Here is a 12,432-nt window from a genome sequence, read left to right as displayed (position 1 = left end):
ACAGAGTGTATTAAGATCTTCATTTAGGCTATTCTCTATTTGCTTAGCATCTTTGCTAGAAATGATCATTTGGCATGTCGTTAATAAATAAAAGAAATAAAAGTGGCCCAAGGATAGAGCATTGTGGAACTCCTGATGATATAACATGGGGCACAGAAATGGAATTATTAATAGAGACATATTGGGAATGTATGGTGAGATATGTCCTGCATGAATTGGGATGAGATGGGGAGTTGTGTCAAGGTTATTCATTCGCTATACGCTGGCGAAGTTACGTAATAAATCGGATTAACTCATAGCAATAGGTGAAAACAATTTTGAATATACCGCGCCGCACTACAAGCAGGTTGCACTCATCACATGTGTATGTCTATATAATCATAGATTGAATACAATACAGTTCTTTTCAAAGATACTTATCTTACAGGTGCAAGGGATCAACATGATATGGTTCAATGCAGAGGTACCGCGTAACGTATCAGTGCAGCGCGGTATATTCAAAAATTGTTTTCACCTATTGCTATGGTAGTTAATCCGATTATTACGTAACTTCGCCAGCGTATAGCATAGCATATGATTGTATCAGGCCATCTTTCTTTAAGACTTGACATGCTTGATTGAAATATTATAACGTTTTGTCTCCGTTTCAATTGCAGTGGCTCAGCATTTAGGATGCTACAACGACAATATTGAGCGTGCACTTCCCAACTACGCAAATTGTACGCAAGAACCCAGATGTAAATGTGATTTTACCAACTCAGGCTGTCTTAGCGACACAGCAATGACGATAGAACTCTGTAAAGATATATGCTGTAATGGGGCAACGAAATTCGCTTTCGCTGGTGTGGAAGCAGGAAACCAGTGCTTCTGTGGCGTGGCAACAACAAATTATAAGAGATGGACTCCAAATGAACTAGCCCTACCTAATACGGATTGTCATGTGCAGTGTGTGGGGAATCCTACCGAGTCATGCGGCGCAGATTATAAGATCAATGTGTATGGATGTAGTAAGTAATACAAATGTTTATAATCGGGGACTGAATTAAAAAAAACTAGTTTGCGTACGTCACTTTCAATCAAAATCCCCACCACTTTTGATTGGTTAGTAGGGCGTAATATTTCGCGCACTCAAAATCTTCGTTATATATTGGTGTATAAATAGTACCCCAGCAAACACAAAACGTTTTCGACATCATTCGCAAAAGGCTATAAAAGGTTGTCAGAAAACGTTTAATTGTCGAGTTATATAAAGGGTACATTAATGGTATAAAACATTTTCATAACATTAATTAACATTTGTTGGTAATTTACTGCACAGCAAACACAAATGTTTTACAGAAAACATTTAAATGTCGGGTTATATAAAGGGTATAAAATAACATTCCAAAAACATTTTTGAAAACTTGGTACAAATCATTCAAAACAGAATGTTATTTTGGGGGAAATATTTTGCAAGAAAATGTTTGCCCAAAATATTTACAATAACGTTTTTAAAATGTTTTCATGACCTTTATATAACCCGACATTTAAATGTTATTAAAACGTTTTGTAAGAACATTTCTGTGTTTGCTGGGTGCAAATATTTTCACATAATGTTATTTAAGTGTTGACAAAATATTTGGCCAAAAATGTTTGCAAAAATAGTTTACAATGACATTTCGAAAACATTTTTACAATATTGTTGTAGTGTGTTTTCATACAAAACGTATTAAAACGATTTCATGACCTTTATATAACCCGACATTTTAATGTTATTAAAATGTTTTAACTAAACCAAAACCCAAAATATAACTTCTATAAAACGTTTTTGTGTTTGCTGGGACACTAACTAACCGTAATAAAAAAAATACTGCAAAAGAACTCTGCAAATTAAATCTGGGTCGATCCTTCATGTAATTATTTCGTGTAAGCTAATCCTAACTCTAACCTTAATCCTAACCCTAAACTATCCCTAACCCTAACCCTAATTTCGTGTAAAATTACATGAAGGAATAACCAAAATCTGCCACGAAATCTGCCTGTGGAGATTTTTCTAAGATTCCGCACATGATGTCATATCCATTTTTTTCATTCTGGGGATTTCCCAATCCATAAAATAGTCGTGGCTGACTTTGAATGACTGGCTTACAGGTACCTTATTTGAGGTATATAACCGTAATCAAATTACTGCAAAACAACTCTTCAAATAAAATCTGCCAAGAAATCTACCTGTGGAAATTTTTCGCAAATGATGTCATATCCATTCTTTTTTTTGTTTTGTTTTTGGTTTGTTTGTTTGTTTGTTTTTATTCTGGGGATTTCCCAATCCATAAATAGTCCTGACTGACTTTGTTATTACATATGAGAGGGGATTCCCATCTTAAATGAAATAAGTTTTGAATGTAATCAAAGATCAAATTAAATTACTAAGGGCACATCACAATAATTGCTTATGTATAATTGCACGGGCACTCACTTCGCGCAGTGAGCAATGCGTTCGCTTCGCGTGATTGGTTCATTTTTCTTGCGGGTTGGTGCATTATTTACTCGTATTTTCCAACATTTTACTGAAAATTTTGTTAGTTGTAAAATTGTTTTAATTTGTCTCGTGTATGAAATAGCTAAGGCTATAATGCACTACCACTTGAGCATGTTGAGGGATTCGTGCATTGGACGCACCAACATATCCCACACGGTTGTTTGATGTATATAGAATTGGCTTCATTATTAACTAAATGCAAACTATAGATGACGCTATTTATCCTAAATCAAATTTCTTTATTTGCAAGGGTTAGGTGATTAATACTGCCATTAAAACAGCCGGAATAGGTGAAACGAGCAACAAGGAAATTTCATAAACATATTTTATCAAACAATAAAAGGAATTATTTGTATTAAAAGCTTGAAAGAGTAATTTCCAGTAACTAAATAGCGCCACCAATTTTGTCATTAATAGATACATGTTATATCCCAAAAAGCTTTAAATAATACTATAAAAGTGAATAATTTTGTAAAAGAGGGGAAATTAAAGTTGAGAATGACTCAAAAGCATATACATTAACATGATATCATTTTTAGCTGTTTAAGCCTAAAATTTGGTTGTACACGACGTTTTGTTTGAAAAACTGATAAATGATCCCATCAAACAACCGTGCCCAGTACGCGCGCGTGCATTATTTTGTACAATTTTACTCATGAACAAGTAATACGCATTTATTTATCTACAGTTATGCAGGTGTTAAACTTGATTAGTTAAATAGACACGATAACAATGTATAATTTATATGAATCAATGTTTGGAAGGGTAAACAGTTAACTAACTTGTCAATGTATTGTAGTTTCACGCATCTAGTAATGTGTATTCATTGTTATGGTATTGATAAGTATTGATTACAAATTTTGACGTCACATAATATTATATTCAATTTAATTCTACTAAAATGAACAAAAACACTCCTTAATTAAACAATTGAGACTGTGACACAATTTGATATCGTCGAGATGATTGTTGACAATAAAATAACTGCGATTCTTTGCTATCTTTTTGATCAATATTATGACATGATATCATGAAAGTCGCCATATTGCAACACAGTGCATCACGGGAAGCTAGTGTTGGGCGATACCTCTACATTATTATTGCTCATTTTATTTGTTACAGATGTAGGCTGTGAGATACCTGGAAGTCTGTCAGCAAACCTGGTAGCAACACCGCCACTAGTTGTCAAACTGTATGATATAGGAGATACTATTAATTTCAGATGTCTTGAAGGGTCAATGCTGACAGGGGAACCACAGATTATATGCCAAACTGGTGGGGGATGGAGTGGTGCTGTACCTAGATGTCAGGGTACGTTACCATAGCTACGTAGAGTCATCTTTGTGATTCTGTAATTGTGTTACGTTATATTTTCCAATGTTTTCCTGTATTGTCATTATCATGTAATTGGGAGCAATGCTACCGCATTTCGTTTTTTATTTGAGAAATCAAAAAATATTAGATTTAAAACAAAAATGACAACATTTTTCAAAAGATTATTTTCTCACAATTTTGTTTACAAACAATAAAGCACTAAGTATCTTATGAAAATCAATACTTTTTAAAACTTTTTTCACAGCTAGCCTACTGACTCACAATAAAAAATGAGGCATTTGTTGCAATATATCCTGACTCTAAAAATACAAATAAAACGTATTTCGCAGAAAACTCGAACTTGGTTTTTCATTTAGCCCAAGAAAAAATGTATAGTCCACTTGCTCTATGAAATGGATAATCCAGGCCCAATTACTGGTAATTACCTCCTTTGGCCAATTTTACTACCAGCTAACCAAGCCCACCCCAATGATAAACCACAATGTACAAACCAATAGATAGAAAATGGTTATGTAATAACGTTATTACGGAACATGCTGGCACACTTTTGTTGATAGCTCTATAATAGGGGGATAATTGGAGGGATTTATAGTAATTTGGATTTTTATTCATTTTTCGTAGATCAAGTCAAGTATTCGTAAAAATAAAAACTGTGAAAAATCCTGATATAACTGTTATTCTTTGATACACACAGATACCGTGGTACCGCCACCTGGTAAGTTCTAATACGATAACATTAAGTTCAAATGACTAGCCTGCAAATGTTATGAAAATAGTGCTGATATTTAACCATTTGGCACATTCTCCGATAAAGTGTTCAAAATGCCAAATATGTGTCGCCCATAGTGTCAAGTCATATTCAGACTTGTTTCTTCAGAAAGAAATAACTTTTATTAATATAACTTATACTTAGGAGTTGCTTTTCAAAATGTGTGAGGCTAGAGGTTGTAACATGCCTAGAAAGTATAAAACAATAAAGCTGATTATGCATGTCCATTGTTTTCCTCCATGTCGCCAGCCAAGCTGTCCCAACGTGTCCCTGCTCTCTAAACATGCGCGCACATAATGGATTATAGGTACTTTTCATTAGCTGGTATCATGCCCTAATTATAAAGTCTAAATCATCACAACACAGATTATTAAATTTTTCCAACAGGTCTTTCCGACAATGTCGCCAATATTGTTCACAGATACGTTACCATATTTCTAATGGATAACAATCTGTGAAAATAATTGGCTAGATGAATGTTCTCATATGTGATGGATCAAGCAGGCTCCATAGTTATATTATATATATGGAACAAAACACAATGGTTTCAAAGTAAAAAAATCAGGTCTATTAATGGCAAAAAGTCCTGACGTTACGTTCATGCCTTCACAGATACGTTACCTAAATTCTACTCTCCTCTGAAAAAACGCTGTGATAAATGAAGCCAAATACCATACCAGACTTTAGTACATTGGGTGATGACTGATCAAGTATGGGTATTAAGTCGGTCAGTTTTTACACTTGCACGATTAAGACAAAGATGGGAAAGGGTTTCACAGATACGTTACCACTGATACGTTACCCCCAATACGTACAAGTAATATTGCTCAAAAATGAAATATTGTTGAAAAATCACCCATGCATTGTTTTGTGTTCTTAAACTATTAAAGTTTACGATTCTGAATGAATTTTATGAATTCTTTGTGGTTGGCATTTTGTCATTCCTGAGACCAAACTTGGACGCTTTAACGGAGAATGGGCCATTTATAGAGGGCAGGTTTAGGGCCCATAGACTATTTCGGTTAAGCCTGAAAGTGTTTACTATTAAATGAAATTGTAATTACGTCATCAACGCTTCTTTGCAAATCACAAACTACGTCACGCAAGTATTTAAAATTGTGCATAATTTTGGTAAATATTACACAATTCGGAGGTAAATTTTACTAATATGTGGTTCTATACTTACATAACCTTATTATGTAAACAATATTCTTGGTGAATTTTGCTATTAGCTTACTTGTGTCTTACAATGTAATGCTATAATCTTGATAATAATTATTATCTGTCCAACAGGTACTACATGTACGCAGCCAATAGCAGGTTCAAACGTGTTCTTTTCACCGAGAAAATCGTCCTATAATATTGGAGACACGGTGTTTTTCAGTTGTGCCACTCGTTTTCAATTAAATGGTGGCCCAACATTAAGGTGTCAAACTGGAGGCGTATGGGGAACTATACCAACTTGCACACGTAAGCATTTTGTTGTTTAACTAAGTAAAAAATACATGTTAAAGTACCTTTCGGGAAAGATTTTTGGGTTGAGTGTTTGCTTGTTTGTGAATTTGAATCATATTTTATACTTTCGTCCCGTGTATGATCCCTGGGATGAGTGCAGTTTAGGGTGATGTATAAGGTTATGGAGCTCAAACACAGCTTGGCAGAAAAAAGTTGAATTCGACATGTGAAGACCTGAGCGCAAGAAGACCGTAAGTCCACTTGCCCCCTCAACATATGTTGCGTATAGTTTCGTATAGGCAGCACACCACCATAAGATTCCGCGGCCAAATGTGTAACCCGCAAAATAGTCCTCATAAAACGTAGAAATTGAGCTTTTTGTTACATTTTTCAGCAAATAACGTGTCTGAGATACGTTTGTTTGATGACATTCTAAAGCTAAAACGGTTTTAATGACATTACGTGCAGAAAAAATGATTTTAAATGTGTTCTGGCGGACTAATCGTGCATATCATGTATCGATGTAAAATCCCAAGAATTGAGCTTTCAACCGCTTTGAAATCACGGGATGGGGTAAAAATGTCAAATTTGCAAAAAACTGACATTGGCGATCTATGTGCAAAAGAAAATTTATTAAAGCTTAAGGATTATCCCATAACCATGCCCAGTTTCATTGCTCTATCTATTGCAGGGAAATAATTAGAAGAGATTTCCGAGAGGCTTTTTTGCACGTATTTCAATGGGAAGCGTAATGGTGGTGTGCCCCCTTCTTGATGTTTTCATCTTGGAACATGTATTAAACATTATAAAACCCTAAGAAACTATACGTAACTTTAGGTTATGTATGTTGAGGGGCCAAGTGGACTTACGGTCTTCTTGCGCTCAGGTCTTCATGTGTTATAGAGGCACGACTGGAACTAAAACAATACCGTATTATCTATATATCACTACTTTTCAGAATCGACTGCCTGTGGACCACTCACGGGACTGGATCCCAACGCCATACCAAGTACATTAGCGAATGATATAGGTACAACTGTTACATTCACTTGCGCAGAAGGATTTGTAATGCTGGCGGGAACGAATCCCTCCAAAGTGTGTGGAGCGACTGGATGGACAGGACCAAACCCAGTTTGTCAAAGTAATTTTTATTCCAAATTTTCTATTTTTTACAAAAATGCTTTAAACCTATCGTTATATTTAAAACTATTGTTATGTTCAAGACATACCATAAAATCTTGTCTACAGGCATATGCGTAAATATGCCAATACAATAGATTGTTCTTACAATAATACTTGTTTGTCTATTATGCTTGGATCTGTAATTTATTTGCTCAAATTTAGCTTTCATCAGAAGCACTCTATATGCTTGTAGACGAGGTTTTACGGTATAGTAAAAAATGAGCAATCATGGTTTGATTCATGATCAACGGTCTGAATATATTATTAATTACAACTAACAGAATTCGTTTAAAAGATTTCTTTTGAACCAAACCAAACTTTTACTCACTGTTGTCAGTTTCGCCTCATAAAATCATGGTTGTTAATCTTTTCTTCTGGTTGTACGTAGAAAGACTGAAAAGGGTGAATTATCTGCCAGGAGAGAGGATCACTCGATGGGAAGTTATCGGTGGTTGAACCGCGTTCCGAACGGTTCCGTCCGGTTGGAACCAATTTCTATTGCCATGATTGTTCTAAACAATGGAACGCGACTCAACCACTGCTAACCGCCGATCAAGTTTTGATTTCACCCCTAAGGAAGTGGGTCCTTCGTCTCTGTTCATCACATTTGTTTCCTGTCTTTTGATCCAAATGGATCTGTTGTATTTGCATTAAACAAAAGCTTTTCGTGATGACATGGTTTTGTTGGACCGCATGGTCATTAAACCGTAAGTAGTGATCAACAACCATTATTCTCATGATGCCTACCGACCATGATAGGCGAAAACGCTAATTGTGAGTAAAAGTTCTGGTTTTGTGCAAAGGAAATATTTTATGTCTTTCAACAAACCTGATGAATCTATTTAATAACAAAAGTTGTGTTATTTTCTGAAGTGTTTTTAATCAACTTAATTTTCTTTTCTTTTCATATAATTTCGATTTCAATTTTACCTAACTCTCAGCGGTCATACCTGGTAAGTAGTTCATCATTTTGATTAAAATTAGTTCTTGCTAAATAAGAAAACATGTTCCTGCATAGTATGATGATTACTGAATTAAATAAGAAAACATGTTCCTGTATAGTATGATGATTACTTAATTTAATCAATCGATTTGTCATTCAATGATACTAATTAGTAAATTCATTGTATTATCTTATATACGGTTAGACAAAGAACAAAAAAATTAAAATAGAACCACGTTATAATAATTCAGCATCGAAGTGGTTACGTAATTCTCTTGGTTACCGGATCACGCTACTTTGGTATGCCTTCGAGTGCCATATACTTTATGTGGTGATCATTTCGATCGTGGTTCATTACTCTAGCGCGTGATCCCGTTGACATAGTAACATTACGTAACTTCGATACTGAATACTACGCATATCACCTCAAAAATAAGTGCAGTAGAAACACGTTATTTAAAGTTCTATTCATACGTCGTAAATTAGTCAAATATGAAAATGTTATGATGTAAAAAACTGTTGTTAATTATATAATTAAATACAATAAACGAAATACAAAGTTTGACATATTAATGGTGTCTGGAATAGAATGTCCAATTTCTTCTGTAAACATGGTGTGCATCACCATTGCTCAAACCCAAATCTGAAAAGTAACAACAAAAAATAATTTGCAATAAGACTTTAAATTAACATTTTGAAATCTGGATTAACGAGGACAAATGGTGAATGCAACTGCCGTTCCATTACGGCGTAAACAAAAATAGTGTGACCGTTGACAAGCACAACGACATCACTGCTTTTGCGGTTTTGAATACTACTCCCTTCAAAATCTCTCTAATAATTTTATTTTGTTTTTGTTTTTTCCTTTAAACAATATAATTACTTCTAACTTTAATACTACTCTATATTTAAACATTATATTTGCTCACAATACGTGACACAAACTTATAAGATTAGTGTGTTTTCTTTGATAAGAATTTCTTGTGTGGTCCGTGTTAGCGACCTCATTTTTTGACGTGGCTGTTTTCCAACATTAGCCGACTTTGATGCACGCGCCTTATAATTCACTGTTATGCTTGCATGCATACTGTGGCAGAGTTGTGCAGCCACTGTGACATGCCTAATAATACCGCCGCGATTATTGCCTACCGTCGAATAGCAGGCAACTATAAACAGTCCGCGTCCGTATTTGTTTGCATTGTAATGACTACAATGAGGGCGAAGGTTTTGCCTCGATCGCTCAACGCGCTTAGCGAGTCATTTTAGGTACTCAACATGTTGGGGTTTATAGTGAAATGGGATTCGTCGGAATGTGGTGTTCGCGAAGACCGATGAGCCGCAATAAAACATCATTAATCGCAATACGATTGACATCCAGATGTAACCAAAGGAAATTATCGGGATTGGCGAAACCACTGTTTTAAAATACCGGTAGTAGTATTATATTTTAACATTTTTTTGTTGTTGAAACAGCTGTGACATGCTCTAAGCCACAGGTTCCAGATAGAACTACATACAGTCCTATCAAAGATACATATGCCTCTGGTGACATAATTACAATTCAATGTGAGCTGGGATATAGGCCATCAGGACCTACTGAGGTGACATGTACTAATGCAGGACAGTGGAGTGACATTGTGTTACAATGTACAGGTAAGTGATAGAGAGTGTATAGTCGAATCCAACGAGCCAAGTCATGGTCAGGATTTGGTCGGCCATATTTGGTTCCCCGCATACACCAAACAGGTGTTGTGAGTGCCCGATTGGCTGGATTAAACCCCCGGGATTAAACCCGCTTAAAATTCAATGTTAGATTTTGTTGTGTTGTAAACTGTCATCATTCTTTTGTCTACGTGTAACACGGTGGTTAGAATGCAGTTTAAAATACCCTTCAAGGCCGCATCATTTCACATTTTAGGTGAAATAGCTGGGTACCCGTCGCGGCCATGGCTGCCATTGAGGAGTACGAATGCGTGAAATTGGATTCGTCTATAGGCAATTATAAGAGTATAGTACTACTAAGATGTCCAAACAAATGTGGGTGATTTTCTATAACATACCATATTTAGTCCTTGTTCTTGTGCAAAAAAAAAATCAAAACAATCCCCAATAATCTTTACGGAATACGGATCTTTGCTTACCTGGAATTCTGTACTCTGCAGGCCAGAATAACCAGCTTACTTTGCTTATCATCATCTTATACAAGCCATAGTTCTTAAAAACAAAACTTAGTTAGACAATTGACAATACAGGATGAGTCTAAATCACACGTGCCCCACAACACAAAATCTTAAAACTACTAAATAAACACCCCTAAAACCAAGTCGCACACACATTTTATTGTATGTATATAGATTACTGTCATCTGATTGGTTGAAAGTGCAGTCATGGAATAAGCTCTTCTCTCAAAATGAATTATGGACCGGTCATGGGAATAAACTATTGACCGGTCACATGCGTGCCGGTCAAACTGCGCAATTGCAACATCCACGTACATCCATTCGATATAATACAAAATATTGACTGCTTTACATATGGCACATGGTTAAAATTATAGGCCCGCGGTGATCTCAAAACATGCTATGACCCTCGGCTGCGTCTCGGGTCATAGCATGGCTTTGAGATCACCTTGGGTCTAATAATTTTAACCATGCCCTCATAGCAGTCAATTATTGTATAATAGAATTTAATCATCAGAGACGAGAATATTATACAGACCGTTCACCAAGAGGCCCAAGTCTCGTGCAATCCCACATATTCACAAGAGCCGATCGTTCGAACGCACGTGTCTAACAAATTACACGCACGCCGTTTGCGGCTATCATGGAGCGGTATTATCAGATTTATTATTATTTTATGGTGCCTATGTACGTTTACCATGTTTACGTAAAAGATGTCAAGACTGTGCTTTTGAACACAGGCGCGAAATGGGAGTAGCGTTTCCGTCCGTATGCTTCATGCAATTGAACGATTGGCCCTCATTAACAAATGATACTTAACTTTTCCTCTGGTGATCTGCATTTTTCGTCTGTTTAAGAATCACACGTGACCCTCCATATCAAAGTACAAAAACTATTCCATACAGCGATTGCAGTGTTCACGTTCGAATAAGAATAGTTTAATAAGCATAATAAATTATTCCATTTTGGAAGAACGTGGGGTCCAGCAAGCCAAAAACGTTCTTAAAACGTTTAAACAGGTTATATTTTGGGGATTTTGGTTCTCGTAAAAACGTTTTAATAACATTAAAATAATGTCGGGTTATATAAAGGTCATAAAAACGTTTTTAAACGTTTTCCGTGAATATACACTACAAAAACATTTTTTTAAATGTTTTCAAAATATTTTTGTAAAGTTTGTCTCGCCAAATATTTTGCCAACACTGAAATAATATTATGTTAAAATATTTGCAGTTAGTTATCAAAAAATGTTTTTTAATGTTATAAAAACGTTTCCCTTTATATACCATTTGTGACTGGACACTACGAATGAGCCGTAAACTCGGCAAATTGTATTCTGAGTTGTAAAATGTGCGTGAAGGTTCTCAATAGGTACACTCGTAGAAATTGTTCGTTGGCATTACTCAGTAAGTTGATGTAAGTCGTTGCGTCAACTTTCCGAGTAATGCCAACGCGTACAATTTTGAGTAACGCTGACTCGATATCATTATGTTGGTCGCACTCATTTGCACTTACTTTATTGAGTTGTTACAACTCAGAAAATGAAACTAGGTTAGCATAATTTTCTAGAGGTGTGCTATAGTATGCAAAATTTTGCACTGATTACAAAAAAAAATATTTGAATACTGCTAATTGTGCAGAAAATTATCCAAATACGTGAATTAAGTAACAAAGTACCAAATTGGAATAACTCAAAACAATAATTACCAGTAACTTAATATGAACGAGTTACATCAACTTACATGTTGAGTTACAATAACTCAACTAATTGGTTCTTTGAACCTTGTTTATATTTCTAAGTTCCTTGAACTTGAATTCAGAAGTTGGCATTACTTAAAAGTTGACGCAACGACTTACATCAACTTTTAAGTAATGCCAAAAAGTTGATTAGTTGGCGGAACTTTTTAAGTTCGGATAACTAAAATGAATTTTGTTTTGGCAACTTTTACACTATTTTTGAGTTGTCCAAACTTACTCCTTTTGAATTGCGCCAACAAGGCCAACAAGTCATTTCTATGGGTGTATCTCAATTCGTTGCGACAAGTATCTC

The 12,432-nt window shown here is 35.4% G+C and overlaps 1 protein-coding gene across 1 annotated transcript in view; it reads left to right on the top strand.

Annotated features, from left to right (window-relative positions):
• Positions 1-145: 145 nt before the first annotated feature.
• Positions 146-12,432, top strand: part of LOC140139060 (sushi, von Willebrand factor type A, EGF and pentraxin domain-containing protein 1-like) — a 36,579-nt gene continuing 24,292 nt past the window's right edge. Inside the window, exons 1-7 of the mRNA XM_072160842.1 lie at positions 146-194; positions 657-1,007; positions 3,641-3,829; positions 4,548-4,568; positions 5,916-6,092; positions 7,036-7,218; positions 9,676-9,855. Of these exons, the coding sequence (XP_072016943.1) occupies positions 146-194; positions 657-1,007; positions 3,641-3,829; positions 4,548-4,568; positions 5,916-6,092; positions 7,036-7,218; positions 9,676-9,855 (1,150 nt within the window). The remainder of the gene's footprint in view (positions 195-656; positions 1,008-3,640; positions 3,830-4,547; positions 4,569-5,915; positions 6,093-7,035; positions 7,219-9,675; positions 9,856-12,432) is intronic.

The sequence above is a fragment of the Amphiura filiformis genome, chromosome 18 (genome assembly GCF_039555335.1).
Source record: "Amphiura filiformis chromosome 18, Afil_fr2py, whole genome shotgun sequence".
NCBI classification, from domain to species: domain Eukaryota; kingdom Metazoa; phylum Echinodermata; class Ophiuroidea; order Amphilepidida; family Amphiuridae; genus Amphiura; species Amphiura filiformis.
The sequence above is the reverse complement of the archived record's forward strand: the minus strand, read 5'-3'. Positions and strand labels throughout refer to the sequence as shown.